We start from the raw sequence: 25000 nt of genomic DNA, 5'->3' as shown, positions 1-25000 counted from the left end.
GATCTTGCACTTGACTGGTTTTATCTTTCAAGATCTAGTAAGATTCTGTTTGGAATCTTATATGTACCCTGGCGGGTCTTACTCTGGGTATAATTACCAGTATATCTAATAATTATATGACACTTTATAGCAATGTAAGAACATCTAACCTGCCGGCTTAACATCATCAAACAACAATAATTATTTTAACACCATGAGGCTGAGGCCTGAGGGTATTGGCGAAAATCACTTTACAAATTAAAGAAACGGTACAGTAAAGGGAGTAAAAAATCAGGTTTGGTCTGTGACACTGTTTAAACTTGCCTAGAATAGTGTATGTAATTCAAGAAAGCAATCTTCAGTTTATTTTCCCCAGTCTATCCAACAAATACTGTTCTTTGTTTACCTCAGATCTGATCTTTCCCAGAGAGTGCAAAGGGTACTGCAGGGCTTGATAGAGGAACAATGTCCTGTAAATACAAGGACCATTCGCATCTTTCTTAGCTCAACCTTCACAGGTAGGTGATACACTATAGTCTTAGAACATAGCGTCATTGAAAGTCTGAAAAATGTCTCTGGCTTTAGAGTACACTGAGAACTTAATGGTGATGTTAAGGTGCACAAAGCTGGAAATTTGTATTCTTAACTTTATTTGACACTTTTGAAGAAGGTGGATATGAGACACCAACTATGCCACGGCAGTAAAAAATCATTTGTTGATAGTCCCTGAAAGGGGCTGGACAATCTGTGAGCCAGCGGGCCATGCAAATTTTGCATTTAAGTCTAAGCACCCATTTCAAATAGCGCTGATAAACAGTTATTAAGTCTAAGCACCCATTTGAAACCGGTTAGCTTTTCCATAACTGTGTGACTCGCATGTTGACCCGCATTGCTCGCCATGTTGGCCCACAGACTCACAGTCGTGGCTTGCATGACTTGCATGGCTCGCTGGCTCGCAGATTGTCCTAACTCTCACTGAAATAACATACACTTATTTTCTTTTTAAATGTGTTTTCATTTAGATACAGAACATGAACGAAATGCACTCATGGAGCATGTCTACCCAAAACTGAGGGAGTTCTGTGAAAAGAAGGGCTATGAATTTCAGGTAAATGACAACCTCGTTCCCAGGGTCTCTCTTCTATGCCTCCATTGTAGAGAGACCCTGGTAACGAGGTTGGGTAAATGATGGTAAATGACTGTGTTTTAGTCAATGAAAATTAAATCACTTGACCAAATGAAAGATGGTCACCCTCCTTTGTTCACACAAGCGAAAAGTATCTTGCTGGCCGGACTTATAGGTGTTCTGAGAAATTTGAGGAATTAACGATTCCGTCCTAGGTGGTGGACATGCGATGGGGTGTCCGTGATGATGCCACAGATGCACACATGACCACAGAGCTGTGTTTAAGAGAAATCAAAGCGTGCCAGGAGATATCAGTTGGGCCAAACTTTGTGGTAAGAGAAGCCTACTCTGTTTGTCAGATGAGTTCTACTTTGATATTTTATGTTGAAATCGCACCTTTATGATCTTCCAGCTCACATACTTTAATGATGTGACAAGTGAGCCACTGTAAAAATATTACACCAGGCTCCAGTTGTTCAACGGTGGATAGCGCAATCCACTGGATTAAGCCTCATTTACACTAGCAAGTTTTCCTTGACAAGTCCACTTGTCAAGGAAAACTTGCTGACTGTACACACTAGCAAGTTCTCCTTGACAAGTTTTCCTTGGTAGTGTAAATGAAAAATAAGACAAGTTTTCCTTGACAAGTCCACTTGACAAGTGTGAAAAAGTGTTGACGGGCCTGCGCGACTCCTGCCGTTCGCAAGTGATTCAAAAATCTGTGCCTTCAGAGTTTAGCTCTGACTAAAATGTCTTTTAACGACTTTCCTTTGCGATATGATAGTATGGGTGGCTCCTTAAATACTTCTCTAAGGTGCGGTTGGTTTTGAGTAAGGTGCCATTTCCCCATTAATATATTCTTGAGGTTAGGTAAAGCCGGGTGGTATTGTGTAACAAAAGGCAATATTTTCTTTTGTGTGCTGTTGTCTGTGTTTTCAAGTGACCTCTCTCTATCCGTGAAGTTAACTTCAGATAGGGATTTTTCTGAAAATTTATTGAATCTCTCGCCTTTGTACACTTTTGTGTCGAAGAATGTAATTTCTGAGTCTGATATTTCAGCCGTAAGTTTGATTGTATTGTTTAGTTGTTTGCCCTTTGCACTATCGGCAAAGACGAGGTATTACCTCATGCAAATGCACTTATAGTTTCGAGCGGTACTGTACACTAGCAAATATCGTCCTTGACAAATTTTTCCTTAACAAGGATCCTTGTCAAGGAAAAACTTGTCATATTTTTCCATTTACACTGCCAAGGAAAACTTGTCAAGGAAAACTTGCTAATGTAAATGAGGCTGGATAATCCGGTGGATAGCGCTATCCACGTTTTGAACAACTAGCCTTGAATTCACGGCATAAGTTGCAGATGCAAGTCTTGTAGGCCAGTGATGGAGCATCAAAAGCCGCCATAAGAACTTGGCCAGAGGTTGATTGGACTTGGTACATCCAAACGTTTGAGGTCTTTCACCGGGGATTAATTAACAAGAGAAATAAGCCTTTACTGGAAAGTACTTTGTTCTGTTGTAAGACACAAGGAAGGGACGGAAGAGTCCCGGGGGGGGGGGGGAGGGGTACTCGATATATCCCTGGGTGGGGAGGTGCGGCGCGGCCCCTCATACCCTGACCCTCTTTAAGACAAATATCGCTGATTTTCCTACCCATTTTAAGCCAGAATTCCGATTTTTGATACCCTGTTTAAGACATTTAACCCAGTTTAAGACAAAAATTGATAAATCGATACCCTGATTAAGACAAAAAATGATAAATTCGATACCCTGTTCAACACAAAAATCCGGAAAAACATACCCTGGCTGGCTGCACGTCCCCATTAAGCCCTTATAAGGGAGTACCCTCCCTCCCCCCACCCCCCCTTCCCCGGGGGAAGAGTTAATAAGCCGCAGGCGAGGGTTGAGGCGAGGGTTGCTGAGAAAAAGCAAGAATTACAGTAAAGGCTTTTTTGTTTGTTTTACGATAAAGAAAGCATAGTTTTCTGTCAAGTTCTCTTGGGTTTCGTCAGCACGGTGGTGTGGACTGTTATAAGGCGCGTTGACCCGAACCAATTAGTCCACTTGTAAGATTTTGCTAATGAGATAAACGAGACATGGCTTTAGCCAATCACAGCTGTTGTTATAAGAGCACCTTATTGTAAGAAATATTTATGTGCCTCTGACCACTCTGACCTCAATATGACAGGCTTCGGGCTAATGAGAGGCTCGCTAATCGTTGTCTTGTGGTTTTAATCTACAGACACTGCTCTCGGAAAAATATGGCTACCGCCCACTTTTGCCATCCATACACGCCGAGGAGTTTGAAATGCTTCTAGGTACCACATCTGATGAGCACATTAAGGAATTATTTGAAAAGTAGGAAACACGAACGTTTTAAATATGCATGGAAAATCGTATTGCTCGTACATTTCTTGATTTATAGGCGCAGGAATGCTTTAAAAGTTGTCTAAATTTGCACGAGCCTCAAGTGGCCCAAACCAGTTTCAACGCTTCCAAGTGAAGCTTTTATTAGAAGGATTGGCACCACAACGTTGTATCATGTATTAGCAATATTGTGGTACCAAAGGAAACACGAATTATTGCTGAACAAGATGCAGTCATTATTGACATCTATTCAAAATACACGAATCTCACTGTGCAGCTCTTCAATTATCATTTATGAGTTGTTCAATTTACCGCGCACCGGTGGCTCAGTTGGTTGAGCATCGGGCTGTCACGCGGGAGGTCGCGGGTTCGAACCCCGCAACACTCAGGATCTCAAAGTAAACAGGAAAAAGTGCTTTCTTTGTAATTTCATCTGCAAATGGTTAGACTCTCAAATCTTCTCGGATAAGGACTATAAACCGTAGGCTCCGTCTCCCAAAGTTCCCTTTGGGACGTTAAAGAAGCCGCTCACTTTTCGATAAGAGTAGGCGATGGAGTCCCCGGTGTGGTGGCTGTCGTGTTCTCTCCAGCAGAAGTGTGGCCGACTTGGCGTGATTTCTCTTAAAAGGCTTGTAGTGTACGAGGCCACCTAAGCAGAAACAGCCATGTGTCAATTAGGGACTTTGCCAAGTGCTGGAACATGCATGAAAGAAAAAAAAAAAGGAAATCCAAAACATAAATTGATTTCACCTTCAATGCACCGGTTTTCTTACGTAGCACTTTGATTATTACTGAGGTGGTACAAGAGAGACGAAAACTGTTTCCCAGTCTGCTACATTCTGCAACCCGTGACGACATGGATACCAGACTATTTGAACGATCTAAATCCGTTATTAAAGGAAGAAGCACACAGTCAGTGGCAAAGGGATTACAATACAATGAGAGAATTTCTACAACAAGCGGCTAAGGAAATTTTCATGGAACAGCCGGAAATATGGCGCAAATACGCCAGATCAGGTAATTTCTGTAGCACTCAGGCTCGTACATTCATTGGCCGTTTTCACACCAGAAGGCGAACAAATCGCGCTACCGTTTGGTCGTTTAATGGGAATTCAAGACGACCAATTGCGCTAGTGTTGTAAAATTCATAGAAGACAGACAATGGACCGACAAACTGGATAAGTTTGAGCGTACGAAGACTGACACTAAGTATGGCTCAACACTCGCGGCGATCCCTCAAAATGACATTGGACATTTCGTAACAATTGCACGATGCCATATGCCATTAATATGACAAGCTTACCGCTGTAAAAAGAATGAAAACGGGCAGAATTAGAGCTTTAGTTCAACAATAAATAGCTTTTCTAAGCTAAGCCGCGCTGATCTACAGTATTTAGGTGTAAAACCATTTTGAAGACGGTTAGCTTTCACTTGTTTTGCTGGGTACCACTATGTCAATAGTCTCAAAAATTCGACTTTCCGAGAGATTGTCTCGTTAGTTTAGTGGATATCGGAAACTGCTATCAGAAGGCACCGATCAGGGTTCAACTCTTTGCCTCGCCCATTCTGAATTTTCTCTGTATTGTACATCGTGTAAGTTGAATAAAAAGGGAAATGTCAGTTTAAGGGATAGCCGTGAGCGTTGCCAACCTTCTTTCCTACCGCCAACATATACCGGCCCTGCCATCGCGAGTTCGATTTCCCCGCGGTGGTTAATTTGCCGATTTGTTTGTCGAACGTGAATCGAGGTCGGACTTAGGTCGACTTGATCGTCTTGGACTGACAAATTGGTATCCGGTTTTCATATCAAACGATTTGTCCTTCCAGACGATTTGTTCGTCATCTAGTATGAAAACGGCCATTACGCATTCCAAGACGGATTGAAGTGGACAGTTTGTCCAGGGCGGAAAAAGGCCTGGTTTGTCAGAACGCATAATCCGTTTTGTGCATGCTTGTCTTCATACTCGTCTAATTCGGCCGACGCGCTTCCAAGCCGGTATGTCCAAGACCGATTGTGCGGGTGCAACGACAGCCGCATGGTTCACGAGTCGTGTCGCTTTTTGTCGCGAACACGGCGGCTCAAAATACGTTTGAGAAGCCTTTATGTAAGTCACGGATCGCTTTTTTTCCACGCAGGTAACTTTCGCACTCCTGTCTTAAATGAAACTGGAAATAACGAAGAGCCGAAACTTACAATACGAATCGAGAAAACGAAGTTAGCAACACATTTAATTGATCTCTACATCGTAAATCAAGTTACCAAAAATAAACTATTTAATTTGAAGCATTGTATTGGAAAATCATTAGCACATACGGTCGAAGAGATGTGATAAACTAGTTCATTGGGTCTCGGGACGATTTTAATTTAGATAACAAGGATTTTCCCGTCTTCAGTCTTAAAACCATACAGTTATACTCATTCTTTTGTCTTGCATTCAGAAATGTCTTTTTCTTCAAAAATGAATACTAACAACAGGCATTCCTCTATTCTATAGTTTGTGAAGAGGAAATTGAACATGGCCTCCTTCGCGTCGAAAACCCTAAAAGATCTTGCGTGTGGTTCCACCGTGTAATTAGCGGGTTAGACTCGCCGGAAAATGCCGACCATCCAGATGTTTTGAAATATCTGGATCATCGGCCCGATGAAAAAGAGTACAGCGACGACACACATCCAAAGTTGCTTTTAGACAACTTGAAAAACAAGAGGATGAAGGAAACCATGGATTTGGCCAACATATTTACATATGATGCCGCTTGGACGCCAAAAGGTAGTAGTTCTTTATCGCAATATAATACTGATTGGTTTGCTGCTTTTGGAGATGTGCGTCGGTTCGTTTTGCGCGAAATACGATTACCTTTTTGACATTTCTTATTTACCTGTCAGTGTGGCAAGATAAAGCTTTGATTGGTGTAGTACAATAAGGGTTTTTCTCAGTTTTTTTTCCTTTTATAATAAACTTACAATACAATTACAATACTTGCAATACTTAAATTTACAGTACTTTTCATAAACTTACAATTAATGGTATTAAACATAAACAACGCAAAACTTAACCCTAACCCTAACGTAAAACTTACAGCACTACAAGAATACAAAACTTACTTATTATACAGGTGATACTTCACACGGGGTGTCCCTACTACTAAGTTAACATACAACCGACTATAGTTTAGTTGTTTTCTGCGGGTCATTATTTACAAGGGTCCCATTTCTTCTTGAAAGAAGGCACATTATTGTTCTCAAAAGGTATTTGTTTTTCGATGTCCAAGCAGTTCATAACTAATCGTATGTATAGTTCTAAAATGGGGAGAATCTGCAGTTTCAAGCAATAGGGAGAAAGTAGTGAACTGAGAAGTACCGGTAGGTTAGATATGCTGTCAGTGAGACCAAGGCAAAAAGCAGGAGAGAAAGAAGCCTCTTTTGTGAGAGTTAAATTTTGAGAGATCCACTGCAAAGTGTTTTTTCCAAAAAAGTGTTTTTGTGGAAGTGCATTTGGCTATCAAGCTAGTTCACACGCACCCCACTTTTAATAATCTGAAAGAAACAATTCAAACTTTACAGAAACATGATTAAGAACTCCAACCGGAAGGACGCAACCAGTTGGCTACAATTAGTTACAAAGCGTGGTGAAGTTGAATCCGGGACAACCGGAAACGAATCCACACCAGAGATTAACGGAACGGGATTTGATCCCGGGGCAACCCACATGCAAACCCGACGGCCTAATCAAGGGACCACGCCGCCTCCGAGTTTAAAAATTTCCTTATTTGGATGTAACGTAGCTCATGCATTTTCCTGTGCGTGCAGCTGCGATCTTATTTTTGTTCATATTTGGGCACAAAATTAATGTCCTTAACTCCCCAGCTTTGTTCCAAGGAAAAGAGTTGCAAGTTACACGCTTCAAGACCTTGGAGGTCATGTGCTGCTGGATGTATACTATGAAATTTCTTGCCGAGATTTATTCATCAAATTAATAAGTAAGCGTCATAAAATAATCAAGTGAAGCTATGATCCTCGCAGTTATGAACGCAATTTTTGCAATTGCGTAAAGAAGCCTGAAAAACGCAGGACTTCAATGGGGTTTGAACCCGTGACCTCGCGATACCGGTGCGACGCTCTAACCAACTGAGCTATGAAGGCATTGACGTTGGGAGCTGGTCATTTGTGGGTTCTAATGTTCCCGTGAGGAATGAATCAATGATGAAATAAAGTAAAGTAAAGTAAAGCAACCATAGTTAACGTGGATAACTCGTAACAGTAATTCAACTGACAAACCTGAGGTCGACGGTGCGCTCATTTTACTCCCCCCTCTCCATCAGTGCTCCGTTTTACGGGTATTTAAAGCTACTTAGCTACACGGAAAGGAAAGAAGTCGAAACAAGGATGCGAGATACGGGAATCGAACTCAGGACCTCTTGCACCATGGCCGCGCACTAACCGACTGTTTCCCCCTCGCTCCTCGATATATGAAATGATATATGAAATGGATCATATGTAAACTGCGGATATGATATTAGTTATGAACGCAATTTTTGCAATTGCGTAAAGAAGCCTGAAAAATTCAGGACTTCAACGGGGTTTGAACCCGTGACCTCGCGATACCAGTGCGACGCTCTAACCAACTGAGCTATGAAGGCAACGACGTTGGGAGCTGGTCATTTGTGGGTTCCAATGTTCCTGTGAGGAATGAATCAACGATGAAATGATATGTGAAATGGATGAGGAGTGTAATATTCATATAATAATCATCATGATTTAGAGCATTCAAAAGAATTAATTTCATTTTTTTACGAAAATCAGGTCTGTTCAGGGCTTTAATGGAGTCTGGAATAGAGTTCCAAATAGACACACCAATTCTAGAAAATGCCTTTTTCAGTTTTTAAGTTCTGGAGAAATTAACAGAAAAGGTGACACTTTGTTGGTTTATTTTTCTTGTGTTTAAGGAATTGACCCCTCTGTTGAAGGACACAAAAGCTACATCGATCAGCTTTGTAGAGATTTTGAAAACAAGATGAAAGAAATGATAACAGCGAGCATCGCAGAACACAAAGGTGCTGAAACTGAGACTTTCTTGTATGTGGAGGTAGTGCAGCATACGCTGTTTTGTAAGAAGAAAGCTGGCTTTGTTTATGGGAGAAAATCAACTCTACAGGTATGGCCTCGCCCTATAGCATCCTGTTGCCGTATCGTATCATATCATGTTGTATCTTATCGCATCACATCGCATCGCATCACATCTCGTATCGTTTCCTACCATATCGTATGCTATCGTATCTCATAAAAATCGCATGGTATTTCATTACATATCGTATCGTATCGTATCAATTATCGTATCGTATTTTTTACGTATCGTACTGTATCTTATAACAAATTGTATGAAATAATATCGTATAGCATGGTATCACATCTAAAAGTTCGTATCATTACTTATTATTAATCGTATCGCATCTCATATCGCACAGTATTGTACAGCATCACATGTATCCTATGATTACGTCGTTTTGTTTCGTATCGTTTCGCATCACATACCGAACCATGTTGTATCGTGTTGTAACTTATCCTATCAATCTTATGTACCCTCGCATTTTCGAACTCCACCCAAAGGGGAGATTAATGCACCAATCCTGCTTCTTTGGAAACAGAAGGCCGGGGTTCAGTCTTTATAGTTCCACGCAGCTTACTAACAGTGAAGGACAGTGTGACTAGGCATACAGTTCATAGTTCTTGTCCGAGAATATATTTTTTCCCAAATGATTACAAATCTGCATAAGCGATAATTGTGATAAGGGACTCGAAGAGCCAAATTGCCAAACTTGCATTTTGCCAACTTGCAGCTTTGAAAATTAGTTAAAAGGTTGTCTTTCCCTGTATTCGTTAGGACATTGAGGAATATGTCAAGGGACCTAGTCAATACCCGTTGGTTATTCACGGCAAGTCCGGGTGTGGCAAAACAGCGGTTATGGCCATGGCAGCCAAAGAAATAAGTAAGCTTATGGATCAGAAGGGATGCATTTGTCTCAGGTAATGTAATAGTGCATTAATGAGCATCTAATATTCCGAGGGCGCGATGGAGAGGCTCGTGGCATGTCATGGCATATTTGGCGGGCGTTTCCTTTCCCTTTTGGTGAGAGATTGCATTCATTCTCGGTGTTTTAGTCGGTTAGGCGTTATACATAGTGAGAGAAGGATTTGAAGTCCAAATGGGAAGAACTGCGAATGACTACGATATTTCATTTTCCCTGTATACTTCCAATCCCTTCATGAAGAGTTCCAGGATAGTTGCTACTCAATTTAAACTCGAGCAACTTGGAATTATCGCAAAGTAAATAAAGCAACAGCCCGATTGTTTAATGGCGAATGATGCCCTGGCCGAGAGACCCTGGGAACGAGGTTGTGCTAATTAATGCTGGCCTTCATTGAGAATTCTCCTTGACCGCCTCACGAAGGAGTACTGTCGACTTCAATCGACACCAGCTTCAAAGAACGAATCAGTGGCGTTAGAGTGGTTTTCAATTGAGTGTCGCAAGTAATTAGTGAATTACTTTGGTTTATGATTACTTCACTCAGTGATTGGTTCAACGTTCTCTCGCCACTTTTCAACCAATCAGAAGTAAAACCAAAAGCAATCGTAACTCGCGCGCCCACATTTTCCCGCGCTTTGTGTCGGCTACGTGTAATTACTTCGAGTTTTGATTGGTTTACTGGATTGTCTCCGACCTTTTTGATTGGCCAAAGTAATTACTTTGGTTATGGTTTTACGACACTCAGTTGAAAACTGCTCTATATAAAATGGTTTTACTTTTTTAAAATTACCTTTTTGAGATGTAATGTAATATTCGTTGTGTTTTTTTTTTAGGTTTCTCGGTACCACGCCTAGAAGCTCGTCTATCCGTCGCGTACTTAAAACCATTTTGTGGCAAATTAAACATGTATACAAGTTGACTGTTAAAATTCCTCGCGTAAGTAAACAATTTCTGTGACTTTATTCGATCATGATGAAGCAGTCATTAAATCTTTGAACTAAGACTTGTTTTGGCCAAAGAGATCATTTCTTTATTTATGCGATAGGTAGAGCCAATTGCAGTCGTAAACTGAGATTCAACACTTGAACTTTTTGGAAACGAAAACGCGGAAACCGTGGGTTTGTTGGTAGGCTTTTGTACATTATGCTGGCATTTTTTCGAGCATTTTAGTGAGGCAAAAGCATGAAGCAATATTCGAGCATTTTAGGTGGCATTTTCCCGCCCAAAATTTTTTTTCAGAGAAAATGAAAGTTTTACGACAAAACTGACAAGAACCATCCTTAGAACATTACCTTGAAATATCACTTATGTTGCACTACAACAAAGACTAACTTTCCTTCACTTAAATATCAAATACCATATATTGTTAACTTATCATACTATATTAGTGTTGTACGTATACGTTTTTGTGAAGCTGAGCCTTCATTTGTGTTAATGTTGAAATTAAAAGCATTCAAATTTCACTGACAGCCTTATCAGCCATGTATAATGAGCATTAACTGAGCATTTTAGTAACTTTTGGGGGGAGACCAAGCATTTTAGTGGAGACGAAGGGGCATTAAAATGGTGTAGTTTAGTGGCAAAGGAAAAGCATAATGTACAAAAGCCTATTTGTTGATTTGCTTTGCAAAAATTGCGTACGATTTAGAATCCGCACGTGCATTAACTCTATTGCACGAAAGCATGTGTACAACGGCACGTGCGTAAAAAGGCACGTGCATAAATTCCACGCTTGGCACGCTTGCGGTCAGTGTCACTCAAAAAATGCTCTTGATATGCTATGCAGTTAAGCACTACGAAACTTATTTGTTTGTTTGTTTTTTACGTGGTATCCGTCTGCAGTCAAATAAGGGTGTGTTTGAGCAACTTCCAAGCTTTCTCTCCAGCGCTACCAAGGAGCAGCCGCTTGCAATTATTCTAGATGCCTTGGATCAACTCTCTCCCTTGCACGGCGCACGCAGGCTTTCTTGGCTTCCGAGGCGACTTCCACCTCATGTCAAGTTCATCGTCTCCACTCTCCCTGACCCAGAATACAAGTGTTTTCCAACGCTTAAGGTATTGTTTCCACACCTCGCCACCTATTGGGCTTTCCAAAAAATAACCATAATATCAGGTTAAAGTGGTACTTTGCAAAAAGATCACTTCCCAGTTTTGTCTTGAGATTTTGAAAGTGTGTTTGCTTAACACCTGCCTGGCAAAATGTTTAGCTTTGTTTTGGATTTCACGGTCCGCCATTACTCAAGTTCGAAACTGACCGACTAAACCTCAAAGGGTTGGATCTGGGGAAAAATGACGTCATTCACTCAGTAGCTTACAATTTCAGCGTGTAAACGCAGTTTCTCATGTATGTAAAACACGAGTTTAAGAATCTGAAAGCCCGAAACTCCCGTGCTGCATTTGAATTCAGTCGCGTAAGAACGTATTGCATTCTTAAACTAGTGAGTCTTTGACGCCATTTTCTCCTCGATCCAGCTCTCTCAAGATATTAAAGTTAGTAATGAGGGCCACTAGTTTATTAGTATTTATATGCTATTTCGTGCTACCCTCGTTAAACAAAGACTTCACTCACTCACTCACTCACTCACTCACTCACTCACTCACTCACTTACGAACTTGCGAACTTACGAACTAACTATAGTTAATGGCGGACCATTAAATAGGAAAATTTGATTTGATTTTTTGATCGTGGTACCACTTTAAACGTTGCCTTCAATAGCTTTTCCAATTAGGTTTCACAGCCTTTTTTTTTTTTTTTTTTTTCAGGCCTTTTTTGGCAAGAATCCAAAGTGTTTTATCTCTATTCCGGATCTTCCGTCAGAAGACGTGTCGACCATATTGACCAACTGGCTCAGCGCTGACAAAAGGACCCTTCCGGAGCATCAGCTACAGGTGCTCAAAGATGCATTCGCACAATGTCCCCTTCCTTTGTTCCTGAAGATCTCTTACGACGAAGCGTGTCAGTGGAGGTCATATACCCCAGCCAGCGACACATGCTTGGAGACAACCATACGCAAAGCTATTGACAAATTGTTGGAGAGGGTTGAAGTGCGACATGGTGAAGTGCTTGTAAGACACGCGCTTGGCTACCTAGCGGCAGGTAATTCCTGGAAAAAAGCAGAGGTTTTTCATTTAACAATCCCTTTTTTTTAAATGCTTCAATCTGTCATGTTGTCAAGGTTCTAAGCCACTGTTGATTGATTTTTGATACGAATGCTGAAGTACCATCCAAGCAGGTTGTGATTGGACGGCTCAAATATATTAAAATTCCTCAAGGAAACGGTATTGGCCGGTAAAATGTATGTCATTTCGCAAAAAAAAATCATGGGAAACTTCTTTAGCTTAGCAATCCTTTAGTCTACGAAAAAGAAGCGATTTTTTACTGAAAACATTTGACGATAAAATACTGCGATAAAATATTTTTTAAAAGTCAAAGCGATAGTGATGGGAATGTACAAATACTAAGTAAAGCAATCTCATAGGAAATCGAAGTGTTGGGATGTTCTTTCAAGCTCAAGCAAAAATTTTCGCACGGATGGAGTCAGTTTGTGTGTTTAAACTTGGATCACGTTCCTTGATGAAGAGCATCTCATAGACGAGGCAATCAAATTTTCCTTGACACTTTCGGAGTATGCGAAACTGGCTTTCTTTTCTCGCGTTCCCTTCGGTAAGAATTGTTTTAAAATTGGCTCAGTTCTAACCACATGCAGTTCCTGTCAAATACCCTTTATTTGTTAAAATCTGTCAGAGCTAATCGAATATATTTAGAAAAATAGCAAATTACAGAATATTGGCAAAATCGTCTGAACGCCCTTGACTTTTTACCACTTCAAAATGTCAGGCAATATCATTTCCGTAATGTGGAAAAGAATAAAAAAAAATTCACCGAAGGAAAGTATAATAATTGCTGAAGGAATTGAGGCCAACAATAGGAATAAATCTGCCTGTCAGTAAATGTGATGTTGCCATAGTAACGGCCATACTCCAAAAATTGACACTCAAAAAATAATTAGCAATTATTCCATGAGCGCGCGTTGGATATGAGTTGGCTATAACCAGTCTCGTATCTAACAAGCGCGAATGGAATAATTGTTTTATTAAATTCCTTAAATTCCAAAAGTTTGGAAGTACGAAATACGTGCGAAAGAAGCGAGAAAATCTGAGCGGAATCGAAAAAAAACTTGATTGAGCCAAAACTGGGAACTGGCAAACAAATCAAGCAAAACGTAAAAACTGAGCCAACTGAGCCTTGATAAAGATGCGATGTTGTGTCAGACAGACGCAGGCTCATCAAAAAAACATTTCTTACCTTTCACGCATACATCTAAACGTCGGAATTGATCCACACTTTCTACGAAGAAGGGTCTTTTTTTTTGCTTTCTTCAGAGTGAAATTTCGCTTTCCGGCGAAAAACATTTTAGCTTAGCAACGCTTAGCGCAATCATTTGCCATATAAGGTCAAACTAAGGTATATGAGCTGATAACCAAGATTGAGTAAACCAATCAGAGCACGAGAAATACGTTAACCGAGGTTCAGAATTTACTATGCCTTATTATATCGGTATCCATACTTGAAAACCTCTACAGGGAACATTTTAAGAGAAATTAACTAGGCTTCCTTTTGTAACTCGTGCCCTGTAGTGAGAGTATTCGCAAATACTCTGGGGAGCCACCTTAACTTTACCCCAGAAATTACTTTTAAGCAACACATATGAAAGCTTCCAGACAAAAATGTCTATCGAGCGTGCAGACAACATAGGTAAACTCTGAAAAACTGTTACTAGGCTGAACAGTTTTTGAAAACCGCAATTGCAATCTTCTTCAATTTTGCCCACCCCTGCCTTCTCTTGTATTTGCTGTTTTAGTCAAACCTTCCTTCAATGTTTTAAGTAGCTATTTTTACGTTTCGCTTGATTTGTTTGCCAGTTCCCAGTCGCTGAATTTGGCTCAATTTCGTGACACAGCCTCTTTAATTAACGTCGTGCGTGGGTTTGTTCTTTCTCTACTCTACTGTTGGCAGTTTTCCTTCAGGTACTCCGGTTTTCCCTCCTCGTAAAAAAGATACCAATAATTGATTTGATTTGCTCAGGAATCCGTTACTAGGAACTAACAACTCCCATACTAAAGGCGCTGTTAGACTGTGCAATTTTTCGTGCGACTTGTCTCGCAACGCCATTGCGAGACAACTTGCACGAATCATTGCCCAAAGTAACATACCTTTCAACGGCCAAACACGTTAAGCATTGCGCAGTGTAACATGTGTCCTGCAACTTGTGTGGCAACGGTTTGCGGCACCAACCAATGAAAATGTTCCTTTAACCTCATGCGATCATCGAAACGAGACAAGTTGCATGAAACGTTGCTCAGCGTAACACCCGCCGTACAACAACTTGTTTCGTAACGTGAGAACGTTTGTAGAAATGGCGTTGCCAGACGAGCTGCACGGAAAATTGCACAGTGTAATAGCGCCTTTAGCCTCGGCATACAATACAATGGACCGAATGCATAAATGGCAGCCAAAAAAGAAAATCTTTTGTTCTGTTGTGGTCTGTCTTCTGTGGTGTATTATGGTTGGGAGGATAAATGCTCGGAGATATTAGCTACACCAAGCTACTCTAAAAAATCCGATGGTAAATAAAGATATATGATATATATGATATGATATATCATTTTTGACCTTATTTGACTCACTACTCTCGTTGGCATGGACAAAATACAAAAATATTGCTAGGGAGCAATCAAGTTTTTTTTCCCGTTGTAGCTTCAAAAGGTTTAACTACAAACGAACTCGAAGACATCTTATCATGCGACGAAGCCGTTCTCCATGATGTATTTCAGTATTGGACCCCTCCCATCCGACGCCTTCCCCCTCTCCTGTGGGTCAGAATAAGAGCCGACCTTGCCTCTTACTTGGTGGACCGGGAAGCGCATGGCACTCAGATCACGTGTTGGTATCACAGGCAATTTTATCTGGCGGCAGTTGATAGATACCTGTCGGATCCTCTTGAGAAGAAACGCTTCCACAGCGCCATGGCTGACTATTTCTTGGGGAGAAACTTTGTCGGTAATCAATCATTTACAGACGTTTGTCATTGAGTTTCGAAAGCAACTTCGGGATTGTAGTGGTTTTCATTGAATTTCGAAGCTAAGGGATTATCTTAAAGGAACCTCAACTTTAACATAAGGATTATTTTAAACCGCAGGAAGCAGTGAAATTTCTTCCAAGGAAACTTCTGTATCTGAAATAGCTGAATTGTTACTCTCAAATTTTCCTAGTGTCACCTTCTTGAATAACTTTTTTTGGTTTGTGACGTGTTACGGTTGCTCGATTATTGTTACTGGACAAAAGCTCTTTGTGGTCGAAAAGTACTGCAACCGGAACACGTCATAGTTGTCCAAGATGGCGTTGCCCGTGAAATCTGAAGGTGGACTAACACTTTTTTTGAAACAAAAATTTAACAATTTTGATGGAAGACACTATTTCCTGCAGTTTGAAACTTGTCTGTTGTAGGAGTGGAGGTTCGCTTCAAAATCTAACGCCACAATCAGAGGTATAATAGCAATGTCGATTGTGATTTGGTCGCCTCCCTTTTCCAGTTGAATGCAATGTGAAGATCGGAAAAAACATCGAACACTGCGTACTGTTGTTGGAGTTGTTTAAAATAAGTCTAATACTAGGATTGGAAACGCAAAAGCGAACCCTTAACTCGCACTAAGCTTGCTCTAAAGATCCATGTCCTTCTATTGGGGTAATTGTTCGATATGAGCAGAATTTGAGCTGGCTCCCCGAAAGGGCTTTGACTGGTTGCGAGTGGGAACTCTCTCCAAGATGGCGTTGGAGCAATATTTCAAAAGTGAGTTTATTACTAATATTTTAATTTTCTCCTTAGCGGAGGACACGAATGAAACTACAGTTATACACGGCAAGCAGGTTCGCCTGGCCAGCATTTCGGGACAGCCTCTGTTGCTATCGAAAGGCAGATACAACTTACGAAAACTTCACGAGCTCCCTGTACAGCTCATTCGAAGCGAAAGATGGGACGAGCTGAAAAGCGAAGTGCTGTGCAACTTCCATTGGCTCAGCACCAAGATAGAAGTGCGTTCACTCAGGTTAGATGCGCACGGGTTTGCTTGGTTTGTCATGCGCGAATACTGAGGCGCAGGGATATTTTCGGCGCGCGCTTTTCCCTGTCTTTCATAGTAATGGTTCCATCGAAACATGCTTTGCAGTAGCTTTCATTTGATTTGTCAACAAAATTAAAATCACCTTGCACAACTTTGTGAACAGCACCACAGGAATTTCAAGCTCAGTAACTTTAATTTGAATTATCACGTGAGGATTTAACCCACAGGCTATTTTATCACGTGAGGATTTCACCCACAGGCTATAAAGACCTAAGTCATAAGAAGCACACAGGGAAGTACTGCACGGTAGCTGTAATTCGAATGGACACATCCAGCTTGTACCGTAAAATTAATTGCTGTAAGCAACAATATGCGATGTCAGTCTGGCTTCAAAATTTATTTCTCCCTTTTTAGGTCTGTATTGGATAATTTCCATTCCGCCCTGAATGCTGTTAATGATCCTGACATTTCTGCTGCAGCAGAAACTCTCCAACTCGCCCAAGATGCCATATTAAGCGACCCGAAGCAACTGGCAGCTCAATTTGTAGCGAGGCTTTACGAGGTTTGGTTCAAAATTGTCCGTTTCGCTCCCATGATTTTGTAAAGATTTTGTTTCACGGCCGCGTGATTCGAGGTTTCCCGGGATCTGGGGCCGGTTTCTCGTAAGTCACAAAAGTTTTTCGGGCCCGAAGAGCCATTTCCGAAACTGCCGTCTGCTTGTTTTGATTGGCTGATCTTTGAACGTGTATTCAAGATAAAAAAAAGCAAAATGACTGTGGATTTTGATAACTTAAAACCTCTCCGTTCTTCAGATACAGAGGGAATTGTGGCACTTGAAAAATATCCGAAAAGTTTCGGGACTTTCGAAAAACGGGCCCCTGAATTCCTAAATCCAGGTTTGTGAAACTAGTAGAGGTTCGGTACTCCTGCAGTTTTTGTAGACCTCTCATTGTTGTCTTTGATAGAGGGGATTTCAGCTAATTGTCAAAAAAGGTTTCGCAGGTTCTTTGTTTCCGCGTGTACGTGATTGGTTCAAACTCTCGGGCACATTTTCTTCGAATCAGACGCAAAAGTCAAACTAATTGCGATTTGCTCGCACGGATTTTCCGGAGCTGAACGCCACCTGCATTCATATTCGTTGCATTACTATTGGCTCATTTGAAAGAAAGAAACGAAACTTTATTCGTTTTACTACGTTGAAAGGGAGAGATACCAGAGGTTAATATCCCTTTTGAGGGTATCCGCCCGGATCTTATTAACTGAGAGTCGATTTTGATGAGGGAGGAAAACCGGAACACCCGGAGAAAAACCCTCGTAGTCAGATTGAGATCGGGTTGAACCCGGGTCGCAGAGGCGAGAGGCACAGTTGATAACTGCGAAGCCAACCTGACTGCCCCTTGAATGTCTTTGTTTATTATTGTTGGTCGAGGTAGAGCGAGTTTCAATCGAGTGTCGTAAAACCAAAACCAAAGTAATTACTTTGACCAATCAAAAAGGACGGAGGCAATCCAGTAAACCAATCAAAACTCGAAGTAATTATACGTAGCTTACACAAAGCGCGGGAAAATGTGCACGCGCAAGCCACGATTGGTTTTGGTTTCACTTCCGATTGGTTGAAAAAATGGCGCGAGAACTTTGAACCAATCACTGAGTGAAGTAATGCAAAACCAAGGCAATAGGCCTTTTGCAACTAACGATCACATGGTACAAAATCCGCCATGCTGGAGGGCAAGCTCATTATTATTCCCCCACTGGGACATTAAAACAAAGGCAAGTCAAGCTTGACTGGTTCAGGTCTCTGTGTTTTAATGTCCCAGTGGGGGAATAATAATAATGAGCTTGCCCTCCAGCATGGCGGATTTTGTACCATGTGATCGTTAGTTGCAAAAGGCTTATTCGGTAATGACTTTCGACACTCAATTGAAAACCGCCCCAATAGCCTACTGCAGTTGTTCTGACTTGTTAAGACTGATCCTGCTCTTAGTTTTGCAAGTCTCCGATAAAGCAGAAGCCGATAACCCAGAAGTGTCGATCTCTTTCATTTGGCCTTGGCCCATCAGCTTACTCCATTATTGAAATTTAGAATACGGGCCCCGCCAAATTATGGCCTGTCGAATTTGGCCTCAGTGATGACCACAACGTCTCTTATGGATCTGCAATCAAGTAACCTCAAGAGGGAATGCTCTTGCTTTATGAAAAATCATGGATCGTCCAATGAAAAGAATAGTTTTTTCACGCACTAATCTAACAGAAGCCGTGCTAAAATAGATGGAAAAAACAGATGGGCCGTATTTCAGCGCAGATCGAGACTCCTGGGTTAAGGACTTTTGATAAAAGTAGTTTAAAAATTAGGCAGAGTTTTTGAGGTTTTGAAACACAATCGTCGTGTAAGAGGTTAACGGAGCTGTCATTTTAAACGGCGATAACTTGAACTATTTCATGACAGTACTGTTGTTTTGTAGTGCAAGATTCAGAACGCTTTTGACCTAATTCCAACCAAGCTGTCACCAGTAAGTACGAAGTTTCTTATGCGAGATTAAGGTACCATCTTTGGTCGAGTCCTTTTCAAGCCTGGATTTTTCGGGCTTCTTCCAGGCCACTCCGAAATTTCTTCCATAACTATAATGGTCATTCTTATATGAAATTATTTCATGTCTGTCCATGATACCGACTGTTATAATATCTGCAGGTACTTTCGAACCTTGTCTTGGATTCTCGCAGCCCGCCCGAGCCCACACTCATCCCGTCCAGAGGCTTCCTGACCCCTCCCGGGGGTCAGTTGGTGCAGACACTTGTAGATAACTCGGCAAGTGCAGTGTATGGTCTGGCGGCTACAAGCGATGGAAAATATGCTGTCACAGGTTTGTAAAATCCAAGCAGACCCTCTTTTTTCCGCAAATTGCCCTCAGTTAATAAATTATGAGAAGCTGGAGGGATAAAAGCGAGTTGAGAGCCAACAGAGGCGGCTTTCTCGCGGCGACCTGGTATTGCTAACCCCAAACTAAGACAGTATCACCTAAGGTGAATTTAATACCCTAACCACTTGGCCTCTTGTCAGTGCAGGTTATTGACAAAGCCGCGCGGTAGACTGTGAGCCATCTCTTCTTTTCGCGCTTTCGCGCGATTAAGCAGCCATACGCGAGTTCTTGCCTCGTCACCCGCGCTCCGCGAAAGCGTGCGCTGCTTCGCATACTGACCGGGTTAATTCATTTATAGCATCCTCGGAGACCCAGGGGCAGATCGCGGAGGCAAGGGCAAGTCTTCTTCTTCTTCGTCGCCATTTTCTTTTTCCCGTTTGGACTTCCCCTTGCCTCCGCGATCTGCCCCTGATGCTCCGAGGATGCATTTATAGCAATCACTGTATTCAGATCGTAAGGCTGTACATCCGAGAATAAGTGCTGTATGTATGGGTGAGAGTACCCATCAGCGCAAAGTATATCAAATCATGTGAGATTTTGGGGTTTGGGGGTTTGGTAAAAGGGGAAGAGGGGAGTATCCGGACAAAATCATGTGAGAACAAAAAGGGCTCCACCAACCCACTTATAGTATCGAGTCCATTGTTGGAAAGCATCTGTTCTCAACCTTGCGCCAACCATGCTCTCCAGTGCTTTTTAATGCTTCTCTGTAGGTTCACTAAGCGGGCAGGTGAAAGTGTGGGACATTGTTGACGGGACGTTATTGCTGACCGTTCCTGACGCGGGCGATGAGATTAGTGTTGTAAAATGCTGCTGTGATGATCAAGTGATTGTTGTATCTTCGAAGAGTGGAATCAGTGTCTTATCATTTGAAACCGGTGAAATATTACACAGGTGATACGCTGTTGAAGTTATAAAATCACTAGACTGGAAAACAGTCGGTTTTCGAATTCTCGCGCACGCGCTTCGCGCGCGTTCCTCGCACGCCTGTAGGACGTGTGAGTTTTAGCGTCTCTTCCCAGTCTCACTCTTCGTTTTCTCCCTCGCTCCAGAACTTTCGCTTGAAAAAACGCATTCATCCAACGCAAAAGTACGGCCGTTTTGCAGTCTATAAAATCACGTAACCTTTTCATAATATTTGGCAGGTTCCACTTAACAACTAGACGTCATTTTTTATGTGTCAGACCTTTTTATTGATGATAAAATTACTCCAGAATATTATCATACTGAGTTATTGTGAATTTTCAGACATGAAAATCCCGTCGAAGCTGAAATTCACGATAAGCAATGCGAATTTCCATAACAAAAACAAACGGTCGAAAAATCTGTCGGTTGAAGGTGGCCTTTAAACCTTGTCCTACTGTTAAACCTACCTTGCGAGCAGTTGGTTTCTCCTACTCTTCCCGAGAGAGAAACCATTGCGAGCAACCGTTAGTTTCTTTGAGTGAGCCGCAGTTCAGCGCCAAGAACGAATAAATTAAGTTCGAACCGGTAAAACGAGTTATTAACCCTTTTTTGGCGCTTGCGCGTGCGTTCAGCTACGTAACTGCTGCGTTTGGGCGACCCTGCTGTGTAGGGATTTCCCGCGAAATAAGACGAAGTGATGTCAAATACATCACGTGAGGTGTGACGTACTTCGCACATGCTCGATGGAAAATCAAACGGTTGCTCGCAGTGGTTTTTCTCTCGGGAAGCGTAGCAGAAACCAACTGTTCGCAGGGTACGTATGATAAACCTGGCCCAGTTGTGAAAAGGGTGGAGAACTTTATCTAGTGGATAATAATAATAATAATAATAATAATAATAATAATAATAATAATAATAATAATAATAATAATAATAATAGGTATTTATATAGCGCTCATGTCCTATGTTCAAGGCGCTTTACAATAATTGACCTTTCTATCTAAGCATAATAATGATAAATGAATAAGAAAATAGTCTAGTAATTAAAAATACCTAAAAATATGATAGTAATAATATAAGTTACAATAAGGTTCTAGAATAATGGGGAATTATCTAAATATTTCTTGAAAAGATACGCTTTCAACTTTGTTTTTAAAGTTTGAATGTTCGTGATGTTTCGTATATCATTTGGAATACTGTTCCACAGTCTTGGGGCGATGTTAGAAAAAGCTCTATCGCCATATGTTTTTGTGCGTGACCTGGGTTCTTTCAATAGCTTATTTGAGACAGAACGTAATGATCTTGAATACTGTTTAAATACCGTTTTGGATAAGTCAGTGATAAGTCATAAGTCACTATCCAGATTTTTAGTAAATGTGCTCCATGTTAAAAGTTCGCTGAGGTTTTCGTACACCCCTTTACTTATATCTCATTAGAGTGTGGATATTCACGTGGCCAAATACTGAAATGTTTCATTTTCACGTAATGAAACTGTCGGACGTTGATATATCCACCGCATAATGCTATCCAGTCTTTCAACAACTGAGGCCTGGTCTAATTCAAAATGCGTTATAGAGCGGTTTTAAATTGAGTGTCGAAACTAATCAGGGAATTGCTTTGGTTTTGTATTACTTCACTCAGTGATCGCTCTATCTCTGTTGTTGTTGTTGTTGTTAATTTTTAGAGTCGAGACCAAGTTCTTTGAAAATAGCGCTCCATTCAGATTGGCCGGTGAAAAAGGTTCCAAAATTGTCTTCCTGAAAGAGAGAAGTTTGAATGTGATCTTAACATCTACTGGGAAGCGTCTTCACCAGGATCCGAGTATTCAGCCCGTCGGAAATGCAGGACAAAACAGCTTGATATCTGCTTGGAACGACGTTGTATTGTGCAACTCAAAAGAGGACGAGAATTCTCTTATAGTCGTCGACATCAAAGAGTACAAAATTCTGCGTTCAATCAGAGTGTTCGAAGAAAGCGATGAGGAAGAATTTCTTCATCTCACACAAATATTAATGACATCTGAAAAAGAGGTTCTTGTTGCAAAGAAAATGAAAATTGATTTGTACTCGGTCGATGAAGGTGAGTTGTTACGAACATTTAAATGCAAAGTCGATGACTGGATTCAAAACGCTTCAATCGACGCGACGCGCAGTGTGTTGGTGTTTGCAAAGCGAGACAAAGTTGCGTTCATTGACCTTGAAAGTGGTGAAAGAAAAGATGTACTTCCACATCCAAATTACGTCTCCAGGGCATACGCGGTAGACTGCAACGTGATCCTCACTTCTTCGGGCGACAACATGGTGAGAGTATGGGATCTAACGCGAGAGGACGTTCACGGCGGCGTCGGAAAACCCGAGGTTTTGACGAACATATACTCGATTCCCGGAAACTCCCGACAATTGCTGACCGTGGGCCGACTGGGTATCGACATTTTCTGCGTTACGATTTGGGACTTACACACGATGCTGCCGATGCAAAAAGTTACCGGTATTACTTCCAGCTACTTGGAAGTTGTCAATGACCGAAGAGTCGCTCTACGTGTGAATAAGCAGGTCGCAATCGTGGACTTGCAGACGTGGAAAGTTGTAACTGTCCTCAAGGGACGAATCCCCGACTATGACTTCTTGGGCGTCGACATTTGCATCGTGAATGACAGGAAGGAAATTCTCACCTTCTCTCACGATCGAAAGAATTTGGCAATTTACGACATCGAAACGGGAGATCAAATGGCGGTGTTGAAATCTAACGCACCGGAACATGAGATCCAAAACTTCCTCGTGAACGCAGAAGGAACTCGTGCGCTATGGAATGCTGACAAGATCTATGTGTGGGACCTGGAAACGAGAGAGCAAATTTTTGTCATCGAGAGAGAGGGATACAAGAAGCTCACGTTGTCGCATGCGGAACTCACACCTGATGGTCGGTTTTTTGTGTGCAGTGCGCGCAAGAAAGAGAAAAGAGATTGCGTCCGACACACGGCTGTGTGGGATTTACAAAAGAGTAAGTACACTCAAATTTATATCAAAGCTTTTCTTGTCCTCCTTCGCCAAAGGGTCGAGGTCATTGTAATTGGGGCGGGACGCAGAGTCGACTGGGGCCTCACTTCTGTGCTGCCCTTTGCCTAGTTTCATCAGAGTTGCCGGACGTAAATAGATTAAATAAAAAGTAAATTGATATCTACAAAGGCTTACGGTGTATGATGCCACATAGGGAAAAATAGCCAAAAGAGGAAGGGGATTTTGTCCGCTGCCACAAACACGAATAGAGATGCACCACTTAAGTGGAATAGGGAAGGTGAGCCTCATGAAGCTGTGCCATTAGCGCATGCGCGAGTGCATTTCAAGCATGTGTTGTATTGTAAAATCACTACTTGGATTTCAGGAAAACTTGCTCATGATCTGCGTTGCGAGGATGATACGGACACGATTTCATTGACAATAATGGACGATCGGCGAGTGGTGACTGCGCACAAAGATTTGAAAATTATCTGCTGGGACATTGAACAAGGTATGGAATTTGTTGCGGAGTTCTTAAGGTGAATCCCTAGAAATAGAACTTGTCATAGATTTCTGATGAAACTTCGTACACTTTTGTAACATGTCAAGGAGATGATAACAATGTAATAAAAAAAGGGGGATGACTGTGTTTGTTTCCATGGTACGACGCTCACGAATACGGCTATTTGAGCTACTTTGACAATTGCTGCGCACCCCCATTGCTGGACAAATTTAGCTCGATTTTTTAAGTGTAATCCAACGTATGGCGCAGAGCGTGGTGTCATTCTATGGTTAATTTAAGTACGCACCTGAAAAATTTATTTGAATACCTTTGTGAGTACTTAACACTTCAAAATAGATTTAACTTTAATGCGGGCTGTTTTATGAAATTGCCAAAAAACTGGCCATAGATTTTTGCTGATTTTTCCACTACTCCATGAAGACACCGTTCTCAGCAGATATATTAAATAAAAAATGGGGGTCACCTTACTCGTTGACGAGAAAATAGCCATTCTTTGACGGATTAGGCCAGGCGTCAATGAAATCCCCGCCATTTTGTCAATGTGCCGGCGCTACTGCGCGCGCCAATGACGCAAGAAATTATGCGCAGTAAGGTTGCGCAATGATTTCGTGTGGCGGAAGCCTCACTCCCCAGAAGTTCTATAGCCCAATGGCTGAAGCTATTAGCTTACAGTGCCACCACTGTAAAAGAAGACCTCATCACTTACACGAACACTAATCGTTTGATTCCGTTATGGGCTATCTCCCGTGTCAAGGTTTGTTCAGTAGAGTGGAGTTCTGAGGCAAACTCCAAAGGGAGTAATGACCCTCTCATTTATCTGGTCAATTCAAGCAACTGTCTCTAAGGGTGCGTTCGATTGACCCTATTCTTGGGTTTCACTCACGTGATCAACAGCCATATTTTTCAACGAGAACAAAAGAAGACGTTAGCATAATAATAGCTTTCAATTCCCGGAGGATTGGATCGGGACACCAACATGGCCGCCATTTCATTGTTTGGGGAAACCAACATGGCGGCCGTGACGTCATGTGAAATCCAAGA

At 41.6% G+C, this 25000-nt stretch overlaps 1 protein-coding gene across 2 annotated transcripts in view; it reads left to right on the top strand.

Annotated features, from left to right (window-relative positions):
* LOC138013256 (NACHT domain- and WD repeat-containing protein 1-like) overlaps positions 1–25000 on the top strand; it is a 48629-nt gene that overhangs the window by 4757 nt on the left and 18872 nt on the right. For both annotated transcript variants that reach the window (XM_068860273.1, XM_068860274.1), the window contains 19 exons: positions 391–497; positions 1002–1087; positions 1321–1437; positions 3349–3464; positions 4270–4490; positions 5969–6241; positions 8418–8626; positions 9353–9495; positions 10331–10433; positions 11340–11552; positions 12261–12594; positions 15256–15558; positions 16385–16604; positions 17034–17181; positions 19082–19129; positions 19309–19480; positions 20248–20428; positions 22125–23440; positions 23822–23947. In XM_068860273.1, coding sequence (XP_068716374.1) covers positions 391–497; positions 1002–1087; positions 1321–1437; positions 3349–3464; positions 4270–4490; positions 5969–6241; positions 8418–8626; positions 9353–9495; positions 10331–10433; positions 11340–11552; positions 12261–12594; positions 15256–15558; positions 16385–16604; positions 17034–17181; positions 19082–19129; positions 19309–19480; positions 20248–20428; positions 22125–23440; positions 23822–23947 — 4436 coding nt within the window. The remainder of the gene's footprint in view (positions 1–390; positions 498–1001; positions 1088–1320; positions 1438–3348; positions 3465–4269; positions 4491–5968; positions 6242–8417; positions 8627–9352; positions 9496–10330; positions 10434–11339; positions 11553–12260; positions 12595–15255; positions 15559–16384; positions 16605–17033; positions 17182–19081; positions 19130–19308; positions 19481–20247; positions 20429–22124; positions 23441–23821; positions 23948–25000) is intronic.

This window comes from Montipora foliosa, chromosome 8 (assembly GCF_036669935.1).
Source record: "Montipora foliosa isolate CH-2021 chromosome 8, ASM3666993v2, whole genome shotgun sequence".
In the NCBI taxonomy this organism is placed as follows: domain Eukaryota; kingdom Metazoa; phylum Cnidaria; class Anthozoa; order Scleractinia; family Acroporidae; genus Montipora; species Montipora foliosa.
This window is presented reverse-complemented; position numbering and strand designations above follow the sequence as displayed.